The 17,566-nt window shown below is 45.4% G+C and overlaps 2 protein-coding genes across 2 annotated transcripts in view; one reads left to right on the forward strand and one right to left on the reverse strand.

The window, feature by feature from the left end:
* LOC148142973 (uncharacterized) overlaps positions 1–17,566 on the reverse strand; it is a 96,269-nt gene that overhangs the window by 77,224 nt on the left and 1,479 nt on the right. The window contains exon 2 of the mRNA XM_087973917.1: positions 10,505–11,804. Within this exon, the coding sequence (XP_087830043.1) occupies positions 10,505–11,409 (905 nt within the window). The 5' untranslated portion in view covers positions 11,410–11,804. The remainder of the gene's footprint in view (positions 1–10,504; positions 11,805–17,566) is intronic.
* Positions 1–17,566, forward strand: part of LOC148142974 (uncharacterized) — a 247,978-nt gene that overhangs the window by 37,363 nt on the left and 193,049 nt on the right. The window lies entirely within an intron of this gene.

Genomic DNA, 17,566 nt, shown 5'->3' on the forward strand with positions numbered 1-17,566 from the left:
TCTGCCAGAGAGTGTGTTGGAGTCAGATTCAATTATGGATCATTAAACTGAAAAGGAAAGCAATTGCAGTGTTCAGTGAAGAATAGTACAAGGTACTGTAGTGGATGTCAGAATATGAGTTTCCTGATTGGGGCTGTTCACTTGCTCCTGTTACCATTTCATGTTGCTAACTTTTCGTTAGCATCCTGCACATGTTGGGATTTTTTTCTCCTTTCTAGTATCTACTTGAGTGACTCAGTGACAAATCTAGTTTATGAATTGTTCCTATGATATTCACAGTGTGTCCAAGTGAGGACAAACACACTGTTCATCTTAAATATTTGATTTTAAACAATGGAAATAAAATTAATGTTTGGAAAACACAACTTGCTGTGTAGTAAGATAATCAGAAATAGGAATGGGAGTAAGTAATTGACCGTTGAGATGCTCTGTCTTTCATTTATCTAAATTCTCTTTCCTGCACTTGTTTTTTCATGACTTCATCTGCTGAAGTGTCTACACTCCAAAAGCTTGTGATTTCAACATAAGAGCATAAGAACTAGGAGCAAGAGTCGGCCTTCCGGCCCGCTCCACCACTCAATAAGATCATGACTAATCTTTTCGTGGACTATGCTGCACTTACCTGCGTTTTCACCATATCCCTTACGTTTTTGAAAAATAAAAGAATTATCTACTGCTTCTAGTAATTGCTGAAGTAATGTTAAATACTTCCTGTGCAAGGAATTCCATAGATTAACAACCCTCTGGGTGAAGAAGTTTCTTCTCCGTTCAGTTTTAAACCTGCTTCGTCTAATCTTGAGGTCTCAGCTACCAATGCAACATCCTACTTTTATTTCTTTCATAATTTTATATATTTCTGTAAGATCCCTTCCAAACAAACCTGCTGGACTATAACCTGGTGTCATGTGACTTATGACTAAAAACTTGTTATTACGCATCCTCATAGCGAAGAAGATAGGGACACTACCACTGCGCCATAAAAAAACCTCTACAGCAAATAGGCCTTCTTCTATTGAATGAATGGGGAGAGGTTTCTTCTTAACATAGGATACAAATATTATACCCTCAGAGCCCTTTACACTAAATTGAGCCCTCTTCGGTTCAATGAATGGATGTGGAGGTGCCACATTTGAATTGGTTGATAACGTTAAAAATCACATCTTCTCCCTGAATATGTGACACTACCGCTATCGCCCCAGAGCCCGTTGAGTAAATTGGGTCATCTGCTGTTGAAAGAATGAACGGGAATGAAAAGGGCGGATACACTGACGTGATTGTGAAATTCCCCACCAATCCCAAAGCTTGTGGTCGGTACCGACTAATCGGAGAGAGAGTTTACAGAGGGTGGGACCAACACGACACGGAATGCCAGCTGCCATTGGTCAGGTGGTGTAAGGTGCGCTCTGATTGGAGGGGACGCGGATGACGCGCGTCACTGAAGGAGGAGACGGAAAGAAGAAGAAAAACCAAGATGGCGGCGCGAGGCTGCGGTTTTCTCATCGACTCAGCGGGCGGTTTCTGACGGAGGGAGGGGGGCAGACAGGCATCGTTTACCTCAGAAAATACCTTTAAAATACATTTCAAATTAAAGCCGGAACTTTTCAAACAAAAGTTGTGAAGAAAAGGAGACAGTCCCCGGTGGGGTTTATTGTTTATTTGTGTATAATTCCCTGGAAGGGGGAGGTGACGGTTACCGGGTGAACGAGAAAACAAATTAAAAATGTCGGCGGTGGAGGAGAGAGAGCTGGCGCCCGCGGCTGCTTCGGCGGCGGCCGGAGCCCAGGAGCTCAACAACCCCCCGGAGCTGGAGGAAGGTCCGAGCTCCAAGAAGCGGGGGGTCCGGCTGGAGGCTGGATTTGGTCAAGGCTTGTATCTATTAACTTATTTAAATGGTACCTACTGTATGGGGATATGGTTTACATTAAAACCGGAGTGTCATGTCAGAGTGTTTGTTTATATTGAGCAGTTGTAGTTGGTAAAATACACTCCCTGGAGGAGCACCTTCTATGATGCTGCATTTCTTGCCTTCTGCCCTTCCCCCATTTGTTATCTCCCATTTGATTTTACATTTTATTTGGTCAAATTTAATTTCATATTAATGAGAGTTGGTGTTCACTGTGTGTTATTAATTTGTTTGTTGAATTATTGTAAGAAAAACATTAATGGTGTCATGTCATTTCTGATGTCAGAGTTTGACATTGAATGTGCAGATGTGAATATCAGTAAGTTGTGAAAATAAATCAAGAACTTGTGCTTCTAACAAAAAAAGCAGTTCACTGATATTAATGGCATTGTCTCATTTGAGTCTGACCAACAAACCGTTTCATGTAGTCACCCAATTTAATTAAAATTTTCTTTAACTTAATTAAAGAAAATAACTCTAGCAGGCTAAGATTTGTACAATTTGTTTATAAGATTTATTTATAAGTCCATTGCTCTCGATGTGGTCTCTGCCACATTGGGGAGACTGGACGCCAACTTGCAGAACAATTCAGGGAACAGCTCTGAGACGCCAAAACGAAACGACCCCACCACCTTGTGGCTGAACACTTTAACTCCCCCCTCCCAATCCGTCAAGGACATGTAAGTCCTCGGCTGCCTTTCCCTCCAAGCTCTAGCTACCTGAAGCTTGTAGGAAGAACACCTCGTCTTCTGCTTTGTGACCCACTAACTACATAGGATCAATATAGATTTCACCAGTTTCTTTATTTCCCCTCCCCCACCCCACCCACCCCCACACCACACACCTTGTCCCAGATCCAGAGTTGAAAAATGTGGCGCCGTAAAAATGCCTAGAGGCCATGCCTCTAGGAAATCCCTGGCCGTTCTCTGGCATGGCACTCATCCACAGATTCTATCAACAAACACATTGACCTGGACCCAATACACTGGCCAATGCAGCGGACAGTTGGAACTGACAACCAGAAGCGGCAGAGACAAACCACTGTAAATGCTGGAGGAAACATCACAGAAGTGCTTCACAAGAGGATCCCTAGCACTAAGGATGTCACCTAGACAGGGGATGAAACGTCTGCAACAAAAATTCCCAGCTCGGCGAACAGAACCACAACAACGAGCACCCGAGCTACAAACCTTCTCACAAATTTTGAATTGAGCATAGGAGTTGGGACATCCTGTTGCAACTGTCACACATGCCACACAACACAAGGCGTGGCCTGTCTCTGACTTACCGTCCTTTGAATATCAGGGGGAAGACACCCCTTTAATTGTAACATTCAGGAAAGATGCCTTACTTCAACAAAAATGTGCTGTGCTCACAGATGTTTGGACAGAGGAAGGGAGTTGCAGTCTGGGGTGAAGCTCAATCTTCATTCAGAGAAAGAGAGGAGCAGCAGTCGCTTTAGAAGCTCATGGTCCAACTTGCGCATTCAGACAATAGGGGGACTCTTCTGGGTAAAATCTGGGAGTGAAGCAATGTCTCCTCCTTTCCATTCCTTATCCTGGGAGGGAGAGAGAAGGGGGGAAGCACTGTTCATTTGCAGCAACGGGAGGCAGAGAGTATGAATCCAAGCAGGGAGCAAACTCTGCAAAAGTCAGTTTCAGTCGGCTTCTTCTGGAATATTGTGTGCAATTCTGGTCTCCCTTCTATAGGAAGGATGTTGTGATACTTGAAAGGATTCAGAAAAGATTCACAAGGCTGTTGCCAGAGTCGGAGGGTTTGAACCACAAGGAGAGGCTGAATAGGATGGGGCTGTTTTCCCTAGAGCATCTCAGGCTGAGTGTGTGTTTTTTAAAGAGGTTTATAAAAACTTGAGGGGTGTGGATAGGGTGGATAGACAAGGTCTTTTCCCTGGGACAGGGGGGGTGCAGAACTAGAGGGCACAGGTTTAGGGCTAGAGGGGAAAAATTTAAAAGGGACCTTGCAGTCTTCCATTTTTTGCAGAGGGTGATGCGTGTATGGAATGAGCTGCCAGAGGAAGTGGTGGAGGCATCTGGATGGATATATGAAAAGGAAGGGTTTAGAGGGATATGGACCAAGTGATGACAAATGGAACTGTACTAATTTTGGATATCCGATTGGCATGGACAAGTTAGATTGAAGGATCTGTTTCTGTGCTTTATGTCTCTGACTCTATGACTGGTGAAAAGCGTTGGCATTCGTCGAAACATTTATGTAACAGAAAATTATAAGAGGGTAAAGATTAGCCTCACGTCATTGATCCATGAATCCTGGTGTAGTATGGATGTATTTCCAGTAATAGAGTCAGTATGGCATGGAAGGAGTCCAAAACGACTGCTTCTTTTACAAAACGTCACACTTAAAACTTACATTTCCAGAAGACTCAGATTTAAGACAACCGTGCGTAAAGATAAGACAGATAAGTCTGGGGTATATGTTACATATTTGATGGAATGTTTATAGCTCTCAAAGCCTGATTTGCAGTTGTTGCTGGGCTCGGAATATTGTACAGCAGAATATTGTGTATCTTCAGTAAGAACGTCAATACCGCATGATAGATGTCCATTCAGCAACTTGAGTGGACTCTTCATGGAGTATGCAATCCACCACATTACCCTGCTGTATACATTTACATAAAGATCAGCACAAAGATCTTGGGTATTAAGAGAGGAAAGAATGTTCCACAGAAACTAGAATTGTGTGTTTTGATTTTCTATTGTGGACTGACAGCAATGACCTTTGCAATCTCTTTCCACAGGAATATTACAAGAGAAGAATTTGGAGGCAGAAATCTCAGACCAAACATCACATCGAAGTCTGACAGTCGCTTGATTCACCAGGACTTGGATATTGATGGCCTTGAAAACAAAGGGGAGAAGGTCTGTCTGCTTAGTTAGGTTTTAAACGTCAGTGTGACTGGAAACTCAGAGTCTCACATACCTACACACCAGAGTAGTGACTGGAACATGCTTTACAGACTGAATGAGAGTCGTCCAATTACCAGTTCACTAGTAACACCACACCTATGCTATAAGTGTGAGCGAGTTTCAACTGATTGTTGAACCTGGAGAAATACGAGGACACCTGCACCATGGAGAAATCATGAAAATGCAGGGAGTGTAGGAACGGTTTCCCTTCCCCGTCTGCCCGATATTCATCAGCATTTATATACTGGGCAGCGGCCAATCACCTGCATTCAGCACAGGAAAGGCTTCATTCAGTCGCATCACCTCCTGGTCCACATTGGGGAGAAACTGCTCATCTGCCCTGTCTGCTGAAGCAGATGAAGGACTTTTTTTTTATCCTGGATGGAGCATACTGCAGGTATACCTGAAATAGATACATTTGTCTCTGTCCCATTGAGTCTCCAGCACAGGGCCAGGCACAATTGGTCTCTGTGTTTATTCTCCACATGAGCCTCCATCCACCCCTCTTCATTGCTCCCCCATCTCCCCTCCATCTGCATAAGGGTATCCCCCACTTTTCGAAAGTCACTTTACACTACTTCACTTTTACAAAAGACCTACATTAATACCTGTTCTCACAAACCGAAAGAAATCCGAAGAGGATTGTCGCTTTTACAAAGAAAGGCATAATATAAATTAATTACTGGTAATTGCTTCTTCGCTTTAGGCCCATTTCAGCTTATGAAAGGAACACTCTTCTTTCAAATAGTGGGGGAAAGCTGTATCAATACAATACAGCACAGTCACAGGCTCTTCTCACTTGGTTTAGGCACACACACCCCCTCAAGCCTGTGCTAATTCTTAATCCTTACTTAGACCTGCTATTTATTGCCCATGTGTGGTTTCTGTTCCTCTGTTCACCTCCCCTTCATGTGTCTATCAAGATACACCTTAAACATTGTTAAGATGCCTGCTTCCACAACCTCCACTGGCAATGCGTTCCAGAAACCCACCACCTCTCTGTGTAAATTCCCCACCCCCACCACTTCTCCCCCAAACAGTCCCCTTTTCACCTTGAACCTGTGCCCTCTTTTAGTTGACCTTTCCACCCTGGAGGGAAAAAACGCCTCTGACTATCACAGAATCCCTCCAGCGTGGAAACAGACCATTCAGCCCAACAAGTCAACACCGGCCCTCCAAAGATTAACACATAGAGACCCGTTCCCTTACCCCTATTATCTACATTTACTCTTGACTAATGCACCGAACTTACACATCCCTGAACATTGGGGCAATTTACATACAGACAATCCAACTTAACCTGCCTCTCCCTGGACACTATGGGTAATTTAGCTTCGCTAATCCACCCTAACCTATACAAGTTTGGATGGAAGGAGGAAGCCGGAGCACCCGGAGGAAGCCCACACAGACACGGGAGGTGGGGTGCAGGGACAATGTGCCAACTCCACACAGATAGTTGCCTGAGACCAAAATCGAACGCAGGGCTCTGGCACTGTGAGGCGTCAGTGCGAACCACTGAGCTACCTTGCCACCCCTGTCCAGCAAATCTGTGTGTCTCATCATTTTGTCGAGGTCTCCTCTCAGCCTCTGTTTTTCCAAAAAAAACAATACAGGTTTATGCCTCCTCTGCTCGTAACGAGAGCCCTCCAGACTGGGCAATGTCCTGGTGAACCTTGTCTGTACCCTCTGCCAGAGCACCCACATCCTTCCAGTAGCACAGTGACCAGAACTGCACACAATATTCCGAATGTGGTCAGAATAAAGAGCTGTAACGTAACTCTTACACTCAAGGAAGCGTGCTGTGTGCCTTCTTGACCACCATGCCCACCTGCATTACCACTTCCACGGATCTATATGCCCAGATCCCTCTGTATGCCAGTGCTCCTATGTGTTCTGCCATTTATCATACAATTCTTATATTTTCTTCATCACTATCGAGCTTCACTTTAACTGTCTTTCTCTCTTCATCTCATTTTTCCCCCCTCCTCACCCCTCCACACATCAGCATATCATAAGACCATTGGAGCAGAAATTAGGCCATTCAGCCCATTGAGTCTGCTTCGCCATTCAATCATGGCTGATACGTTTCTCAACCCCATTCTCCCCGTAACCCTTAATCCCCTTGATACTCAAGAACCTATTTATCTCAGTCTTAAATATACTCAGTAACTTGTCCTCCGCAGCCTTCTGTGGCGGTGAATTCCATAGATTCACCACACTCTGGTTTAAGAAGTTTCTCTCCCCTCTGTTCTAAAGGGTCTTCCCTTGACGCGAAAGCTGAGCCCTCAGGTTCTAGTCTTTCCAACCAATGGAAACATATTCCCAACATCCACGCCGTTCATTATTCTGTAGGTTTCAATTAGATCCCCTCTCATCCTTCTGAACTCCATGAAGTATAAATCTAGAGTCCTCTAATGTTCTTCATATGTTAAATTTTTCATTCCTGGACCATTCTTGTGAACCTCCTCTGAACATGTTCCAGGGCCAGTACATCCTTCCTGAGATATGGGGCCCAAATCTACATACAGTACTCCAATTGTGGCATGACCGGAGCCTCAGAAGAACATCCCTGCTTTTATATTCAAGTCTGATCAAAATAAATGCCTTCATTGCATTTGCCTCCCCAACTACTGACTCAACCTGTAAGTTTACCTTGAGAGAATCCTGGAGTAGAACTCCATAGTCTGTCCCCATAATCTTTCTGTTCCTGAGTAGCAGCAGAGATTTACCTCGATTGTTTTCAGGGATACCAAGGGATCTTGGGAATTGCCAGTATCTCGGGAGGAGGCAGAGAGGAATGTGGTGTGGTCCTGTAAACTCCAGAACTTTCCAAACTCCCTGAGTCAGCAGTAACTCTTTCTGGACCAAGAAACAAAAGGGCCACTGAGAAACTGCTACATCAGAAGACCTCAGAAGCAGAAATGAGGCCATTCAGCTCATTAAGTCTGCTCCACCATTCAATCATTCTTACCTATCAAGGGCTACGGGGAGAATTGGGTTGAGAAACATATCAGCCATGATTGAATAGTGGAGCAGACTCAATGGGCTGAATGGCCTAATTTCTGGTAGTTAGTCATCCCTGGGTAGAAGGACGCAAAACAACAAGTTGTTTCCTGGGACCGATGAGCAAAGTGTTTAATAACCTCATGACAAAAGGACAATTAAGTTTGTCTGTGGAAGGAAGGCACTGACATAAAGGGGTTTTTTGCAGGAAAGGCTGTATCAAACAAACCACTAACCCTCGAGGATAAGAAGGTAAGCTGCAGACCGGAGATCTCCAGAAGTGTGGGGAGATGGTGTTAGAATCTAAAGAAGCATCACACCACAGATTTGAAAGCGAGGAATCTCCACCAGAATGCAACTCCAGAAAGATGCAGCAGCAGTACTTGGAAGAAGAATGCTGCACTGAATCCCTGGATACTTCCAGAGACAAACTGTTGGTGGAAACTCAGTTAAATTCTGCCATCAATTGGGTGATAGCCAAGTTGTGAGTGAGGTTGAACTTGGTTACTTGAGTTTTATTTTTGGTTGCTGCATACAATCAAGTGTAAATCATTGTTTCAGCAGTTAATTGTGTGCAGTTTCTGAGTTAAGAGCCAAATTAAGGCGATTCACCCACAACCACAGTGAGAGGCTGGGATTCATGTTGACTCCATTGCATTCAGCAGTACATCACGTCAATACTCTTATAAAGCGAAGGCTGACAGCACCACCTTTCTCAAACAGAGGAGAGTGTCGCCCAATAATCTATAAAATTAGCATGAAAAGTGGTGTAACCTGCTCGAGTGAGAAGAATAAATCCCCAACACTTTAAAATCAACAATCAGCAATTTATGTATCCAACTCTCATGGTGAACAAATGAACAAAACTATTAACAAACTGGATACAGGCCAGGAGCAGATGGGTGGCACTAGTTTAGTTAGGGATCATGGACTGGTTGGTCTGAAGTGTCTGTTTCCAGGCTGCATGACTCCATCGCACGGAATGAATGGGGACCAATCCCAAAGATGATAAAGGTTTCAAGCACCACCTTAGGCAAATGTGTGGACTCCCTCAAGATAACTGAGGGCAATGGGGCACTGTGAGGGTCAGTAGATCAGTCAGCCAGCCAGTTCTCTCCATGAGACTTCTCTCTTAAGAAAGGAAGTGGTTTCCTGTCCCATCAGCCAGATTATCCAGTTTGGATTCGGTCCTATATTTCCAACAAAATAGGTAGACAGGGCAGTGTCTATAACAAATATGTTATTAAACTTGGAAGCGTGCTGAAGACATATACAAGGATGTTGCCAGGACTCAAGGGTCTGTGTAAAAGGGAGAGGTTGGACAAGCTAAGATATTTTTATTTAGAGCATTAGAGACTGACAGGGGCCCTTAGAGAAGTGAAGTGATCGTGAGAGGCATGGAAAGGGTGAATGCACTCTGACGTTTACCCCGGGGTTGGGGAAGTGAGAGCTAGAGGGCATCAGTTTAAGGTTAGAGGAAAAAGAATAAAAGGGAATGTGAGGGGCAACTTTTTTTTATGCAGACGGTGGTACACATATGGAATGAAATGCCAGCGGAAGTGGTTGAGGTGGGTACATTAACAATATTTATAAGGCATTTGGACAAATAAGTGGATAGGAAAGGTATGGAAGGAAATGGGCCAAGTGCAAGGAAATGGGCTTAGTGTTGATGGACGGTTTGGTTGGCATGGACCATGTTGGGCCGAAGGGCCTGTCTCCTGCTGTGGGACTCTATCATTCGTGTCTCTTTGTCGGTCCGACAGTTTTGAGTTTCCAAATAAACATCTTACTAAATCAGGCCGAATAAACTCCAATCTCATTCATCAACTCTGATGCGGAGGTGCTGGTATTGAATTGGGGTGGACAAGGTCAGAAGTCACATGGCACCAGATGAAGTGATGAAGGAGCAGCACTCATGAAAGAGCAATGCTCTTAAAGTTTGTGATTTCAAATAAACTTGTTGCACTGTAACATGGTGTTGTGTGACTTCCGACTTCTTCAACTCTGGGTTTGTCTCAAACTTGACGGGATACTTTGTCCAACTCGGCATATTTTATCAGTATCGCTTGGAGGAATTCTTTTTTTTAAATATTAGATTCCCAACAGTATGGAAACAGGTCCTTTAGCCCAACAAGTCCACACTGGCCCTCGCAGAGTAACCCAGCCAGACCCATTCCCCTATTCCTATTCCTCTACATTTACCCCTGACTAATGCACCACACCTACACATCCCAGAACACTATGGGACAATTTAGATGGGCCAATCCATCCTAACCTGTACACCTTTAGACCAGGGGAAGGAAACCGGAGCACTCAGAAGTAACCCATAGAGATGTGGGGGGACATCGTGAAAGATACACACAGACTGTCATCCCGAGGGTGGAATTGAACCCAGGTCAGCATCATGAGGCAGTGGTACTAACCACTGAGTCACCATACCACCCATGAGCCACGTAGGTGGGCTTGTGGGGGTGGGGGCGGGGAGGGGATGGTGAGTCCAGCACAAAACAAAAAAGCCCACTGCACCCACTGTCAGAATGGGCAAGAGGTTCAGCCTTGGGGGTGACCCACTGCAGCGGCACTGGTGGAATCTGATTGTTGGGTGCACTGGTGCCCCCGCTGGTGCCTCCGCAAGTTGCAGGACAATGTGAACCTCCGCCCGCAGTCGGGGCAGGCAAACGGCCTCTCCCCGGTGTGGACCCATTGATGGGCCAGCAGTTTGGAGGAGCGGGTGAACCCCTTTCCACACTTGGGGCAGCTGAATGGCCTTTCCCTGGTGTGGACTCGCCGGTGGGACAACAGGTCAGAGGAATTGCTGAAGGCCTTACCACACTCAGAGCAGGCGAAAGGCCTCTCCCCCGTGTGGATTCGCCGGTGTCTCAGTAGGTCGGAGGAATTGCTGAAGGCCTTCCCGCACTCTGGGCAGCTGAAGGGCCTCTCCCCCGTGTGGACCCGCTGATGGGCCAGCAGGTTGGAGGATTTACTGAAGGCCTTCCCGCACTCTGGGCAGCTGAAGGGCCTCTCCCCCGTGTGGACCTGCTGATGGGCCAGCAGGTTGGAGGAATTGCTGAAGGCCTTCCCGCACTCTGGGCAGCTGAAGGGCCTCTCCCCTGTGTGAACCCGCCGGTGCCTCAGCAGGTTGGAGGAGTCGCTGAAGGCCTTCCCGCACTCTGGGCAGCTGAATGGCCTCTCCCCCGTGTGGACTCGCTGGTGCTTCAGCAGGTCGGAGGAATTGCTAAAGGCTTTCCCGCACTTGTGGCAACTGAAAAGCCTCTCTCCTGCATGGATTCGCTGGTGGGTCTGGAGGTTGTCCACACAAGTGAACCCTTTCCCGCACACGGAGCAGTAAAACGTCCTCTCACCAGTCTGTATATGCTGGTGGGCCAGCAGGACACAGGAGCAAGTAAAGCCCTTCGCCCGCTTGGGGCAGGAGAACGGCCTCTTCCCAGTGTGATTGCACTGATGAGCCGCCAGGACAGATGGGACACGGAAGCCCTTCCCGCAGTTGCCACACTTCCATGGTTTCTCAACGGGGAGTGTTGCCTCAGGTTTCTCCATGGCCGAAGCTTCAGCTGCACAGACACACACACACACGTGTACAACCCCGCCGTGAATTCTTCTTTCCAGGCAGTAGAGTTGTTTCAGGCTCCACACTCAGTGCGCTGCAACAGTAGGGTCTTTCAACCAGTGCCCCTGTACTCAAACAGGAAGCAAAAAGAAAGCTTTGCTCCTTCTCACAGAATCATAGTTGAAAATTGTTGCGGTCCTGGTGGATTGAGTGACTGTCAGACATTGACATGAAAGTGAGGAGTGGAGACGCTGGAGAGTCAGATTCAAAAAATGCGTCGCTGGAAAAGCGCAGCATGGCAAGCAGCATCAGATAAGCAGGAAAATCAACATTTTGGACTTGAGCCCTTTATCTGTTGATTTTGAAACTTCTGTCTTCAGATAATCTGTAAGAAAAGATTACAAAAATCATCACTGCCAGTCCGGTTAAGAATGAGACATCAAGGCATTGACACTGACACCAGAGAGAAACTGTACATATAGATGTGGCAAATGTTAGTGGCAAGCCAGACTGATAAAGATATGTAGCACAGAAACAGACCCTTCGGTCTAATTCATCCGTGCCAACTAGATAACCTAACCTAATCTCGGCTGATTTGCCAGCATCTGGCCCATATCATCTAAACCCTTCCTAATCGTATACCCATCCAGATGCCTTTTAATGTCATAATTGTGCCAGCACCCACCACTTCTTCTGACAGCTCTTTCCTTAAACACGCCACTTTCTGCATGAAAGACTTATCCCTTAGGTTCCTTTGTTAAGTTCTTTTGCTTGAGCTTCTTACACTGCAATACGCCAACTTCTGTGAACAACCAAACTTTATTAAGTACAGTACAAGCTGTGGAGAAACTCTTAACACTCTTCGCAATGCTGGTACACAACAGTACCAAAAAAACAAACCCCTTAAACAAAGTAAAACTGAAACAGAGGCTTACAGTTGAAGTTAGAAGGGCAGAAGGAGACAGTATTAGCAGCCTTTCTCCACACAGCCCACTGCTTAACTCACCCAAACAAGACTTCAGCTTTCAGGACTGACCACTCCCCTTTCATTGTACAGGTCACTTCTAAAACATAAAAACTTTGGCCTCAAGTCTCATCTGTTCACACATTACCAAAAATGCCTCCCAATACCGTTTTTCATCTCTGTACTAAACCAGTCGCTTCGGAGCTTGGGTCTTTTTACCACCCCTCTGAAAAAAAACCAAGGACACAGCATCCTTGAGAAGAAGGACCAGCTTTTAGAAAAAAGGACCAGCTTTGTGACAGAGGGATTTAGGCCAAACACTGGCAGATGGGATTAGATTAGTTTCAGAACATAGCATGGAGTAGTTGGACTGAAGGGACTGTTTCTGTGCTGTTTGACTCGGTAACTGTTCTGCAATGGTGTGAAAACCATTTTCTTGCCTTCCCCCATAAACGTCCACTTCTTTGTTGTTCCAAAATCAGATGAACTCAGCCTTGAATATATTCAGTGATCCCATAACTGCAGGAAGACATCCCCACTTCTGAACTCAATTCCTCTTGCTAATATAACACGTGCTTTGCTCATTGCTTGCTGCATCTATCTGACAACTGGCATTAACTGGTATGGAAGGACGCTGAGGCTCCTTGAAACACATTCCTGATGAAGGGCTCGTGCCTGTAAGGCTGACTCTCCTGCTCCTCGGATGCTGCCTCATCTGCTGTGCTTTTCGAGCACCACACTTTTTGACTCTGATCTCCAACATTTGCAGTCCTCACTTTCTCCACATCCCAATATATCACCATTTAAACAATGCATCTCCTTTCTGCTTCCCCCACCCCCCCGACAGGGAATGCTATCACTTCACATCGTGGTACTGCATTTTCCATGAGCTTGCCAACTGAGACACAGACCTGGCCCAACTTTTCCAGAATCTGTCCCCTCCATAAATTGAGATTGAGAGAGAGAGACACACACAATAAAGGTGTCTCTGATTAGTGGGAGGACCACGCTCCTTCCGGTCCTCCAGGGCTTCCTATTGGCCCAACAAAAGAAGATCACGCGCAGTTTCCGCGGACCGCCAGGAGCACGCGCAGGTTTTGCTGACACAGGCGAACATGCGCAGTGTGTGTCACCGAGGAGCATGCGCAAGATGCTCTGTGACGTTGCTGGTGTTACCGACAGGTTTTGTGCCCAAATGACAATCGGAGACAAGAAAGGCTGGAGCGACATTTTATATTTATCCTGCGGCTCCACATTCTATTCCTTTTGCATTTTATTTGACGACTCATCTTTTCCTCAGGGTAGGGGATTCCCAAACTGGAGGGCATAGATTGAAGTTGAGAGGGGAAAGATTTAAAAGGGACCGAAGGAGTAGAAAAAAAGTGTGAAAGTTAATTCCCCTCAAGTGCCCTCTCCAAACCTGCACATCTTTGGATTGTGGGGAGAAACCGGAGCACCAAAGGAATCCCACGCAGACATGGGGAGAAGGTGCAAACTCCACTCAGACAGTTGCCCGAGACTGGGATCAAACCCGGGTCCCTAGCGCTATAAGGCAGCAGTGCTAACCACTCAGCCTGTTCAGAAAAAGCAGCAATTGATTTATATTAGGGTGAGAGGGGAAAGGATTAAAAGGGACCTAATGGGCAACTATTTTACGCAGCGGGTGGTGCGTGGATTGAATGAGCTCCCAGAGGAAGTGGTGGAGGCTGGTACAATTACAATATTCAAAAGGCATCTGGATGGGTACATGAACAGGAAGGTTTGGAGGGATATGGGCCAAGAGCTGGCAAATGGGCCAAGGTTAATTTAGGATATCCGACTGGCACGGAACAAACAGTTTGTTTCCATGTTCCACTACTCTATTTCTATATAGTCAGAACTGTTATGACACGGACAACACCCCCCACTAATTTAAACCCAAAAAAGATTTACCCCATGTGATCATGTGAAAATTCAAGAGGTAAGGAACTGTTTCTAAAAGTCACTATTTAAAGTTTTATTTAATGATCTAGGACACTAACTTGCAAGTGTTTAAATCTGCTGGGATTTTTCGTACCGCCAAATCTATTCAAATCTGTCTAAACTAGTTCAAATCTCGGACGAAAGCCCCCAAATTTTACAACACTGGGTGCAACCTCCCCTACCTAATTTAAACCAGCAACATAGAGAAGGTTTAACCCATGTGGTAATCTGTGAAAATTCAAGAACCAAGAAACTATTCCCAAAGGTCAGTATTTAAAGTTAAAATTAACAACTTTATTTATTAACGTCTAACGGAGAATAACTAATTAACAACAATTTACAACTCCTTTCTCTAACCTATCTTCTACCTTCCCCTGTATGATACCAGTCCAATAAAAAACCCTGATTAAGATTTACCGAAAGATTCAAACTTCAAACCCAGCCAGCTGTTAAATCTTCTCTTTGTACCTTCCTCTGTAGATTTGCTCTCCAGGTCGGTGTCGATGTTTTTTCTCTGTGCAGACTCCTTCTCTGGACAGGTACCTCTCAGAGTTCTCACTAGCAGCCTTTTGGTCTTTTGACAGCTCTCCTGTAACTGTTCAACTTTTTTTTTGATTTTGTACTCCAAAGCATCAAATCGTTTCATTGGTGTTAATATTAGATTAGATTAAATTCCCTACAGTGCGGAACCAGGCCCTTCGGCCCAACCAGTCCACACCGAGCCTCCGAAGAGTAACTCACCCAGACCCATTTCCCTCTGACGAATGCAGCTAACACTACGGGCAATATAGCATAGCCACTTCACCTGACCTGCACATCTTTGGACTGTGGGAGGAAACTGGAGCACCCAGAGCAAACCCACGCAGACACAGGGAGAATGTGCAAACTCCACACAGTCACCCAAGGCTGGAATCGACCCTGGTGGTGTGAGGCAGCAATGCTAACAATATTATCAAAATACTAAATTCAAATTTGATTGGAATTCAGTATTTTGGGGCAAGATTTAAATCGATTGGCCAAAATTGAGTATGTTTTTGTCTCCAGGCAACCCAGCTACTGAGCTGTTTGACCAAATGTTAAATTGTTACCTTGTTCACAACGTTTGGTGCTATGTCAGGTGGTTCTGCTCGCTTTTCAACTCTCTTGAAGGTAGAATACACCTCTACACCTTCTGACAGAACCAATTTTTCAAGACTAGGAATCGGCCATTCACCCCTAACAGGAGAAAGTGAGTACTGCAGATGCTGGAGATTAGAGTCAAGAATGTGGTGCTGGAAAAGCACAGCAGGTCAGGCAACATCCGAGGAGCAGGAAAATTGACATTTTAGGCAAAAGCCTCATTCACCCCGAACAGCCTTTCCTCAACTGCACATAGTTCAAAGCAAGTTTGAGAAAGATGGCTGCAGCTTTGTCTTAATATAAAATTGAACATGCGTTCAAACTTTAATGCTATTTCTGAATATATTATTTTAGCTATTCTCAATTTGAAAGATCAGCCATTTCTCGTGCACCCCCATCTCCCAGGCAGTGTCATCACCAACCATTTTCTCTCTCTCTTCTGAGAAGAGCTTGATACAGCGATCAAAGAGAGCTCGAGGCATGAGAAAGTTTAGTGGGAGTTGGAAGAGATACAGAATGGACAGGGTGACAGAGTGTGGGGCCATTGAGAGACTGGGGGGAACAGAGGGTGGTGGGGGCGGAAAGGAAAGACTTGGGGGTCCAAGGATGGAGGAATAGAATGAGGGGGAGAGAGAGAAAATGGGGGGCAGAGAGTTGCGGGATGAGAGATAATGGTTGGGGGCAGTGGGTGGGGAGAGAGACAGCACAATTCCCACCTTCCCCAGGACTGGGGCAGTGTCCCATCAACTGGAACCTACTCCTCCCACAACAGTCATTTCTCAATCCACATATGGCTAAAGCAGAAGGCTTATATAATCCCTGCAGGCCATTTCACCTATCAAATTCACACCGACCTTCCACACAGCATCCCACCCAGACTCATCCACTTACCCTGCATCCCTGCAGTTCCCCATGGCTAACCCACTCTAACCTGCACATCCCTGGACACTTTAGCACAGCCGATCCATCCGAAACTGCAGATCCTTGGACTGTGGGAGGAAACCGGAGCACCCAGAGGTAACCCGCGCAGACAGAAGAGGGAGAACATACCAAAGTTCACACAGACAGTCATGAGAAGGTAGAATCAAATTGCTTCTAACAATTCTCCCACACCTGCAAAACCCTGAGCACTATGGGTAATTTAGCAGGGCCAACCCACCCTAACCTGGGCAAAGATAAAAATCACATGACGCCAGTCCAACAGGTTTATTTGGAAGCACTAGCTTTCGGAGCACTGCTCCTTCATTCGGTGGTTGTGGAGTATAAGATCATAAGACACTGAGTTTACAGCAAAACATTACAGAGTCATGCCACTGAAATGATACATTGAAGAAACCTGGATTGTAAAGTCTTTCATCTTTTAGAATGAGTTGCTGGTGCCATTAATATGTAAATCCCAGAACTTCTTCTAAGGCTCAAGATAACTTAAGGTTTTATAAGAAAAGATGACAACTCAGCTCAGACAATGCATTAAAGGTGTGAGGCCAGAGTCTGTCTGTATCCCAGTTTTTGAGTCAGACTGGTTCTATTTCCAAAGTGGAATTTATAAAATATTCCATGTATTGTCTGCCTGCAGATTGTGCATTTTTTGAGCAAAATAGATGGTATCTGCAAATACAAATTCACCCCATAGACCTCGGTGTGTGTGTGTGCGCGCGCACACACACGAGAGAGAGAAAAAGTCTAGTTCCATACTGTATATCTCTATGTCTATTGCATAACAGATGCTTTATTTCTGTTGATGTAAATATTGTTATAAATCATAGCAGGGGACTAATACTTAGATGTAAGGGAGAGAGAATTCTTCAACCAGAGCACTATAAGAATCCTGGCAGACCCCTATTTCTAGTTTACTTGCCAATGAACAGACACAAGCACCTATTTAATTCTAACTTTTCACTTATTTTGTTATATTTTCTGGTATGATACTCTGTGTCTGGATGGTTTACAGGCTGGGAGATTGTAGATTGGACTTTGATTGACTGAATGATTTATTGTTCCAGAAGGTGTCAAAGGAGGTTAAAGCTTCAGCAGAAATGAAGCAGAGCTCAGAACAGACAACAACTGTGGGAACAGGGAGATCAATAGAGGACAAAGAAACC

The sequence above is a fragment of the Chiloscyllium plagiosum genome, unplaced genomic scaffold, assembly GCF_037043375.1.
Source record: "Chiloscyllium plagiosum isolate Xiang-an unplaced genomic scaffold, Cpla_swu_hap1 HiC_scaffold_27, whole genome shotgun sequence".
Classification (NCBI taxonomy): Eukaryota; Metazoa; Chordata; class Chondrichthyes; order Orectolobiformes; family Hemiscylliidae; genus Chiloscyllium; species Chiloscyllium plagiosum.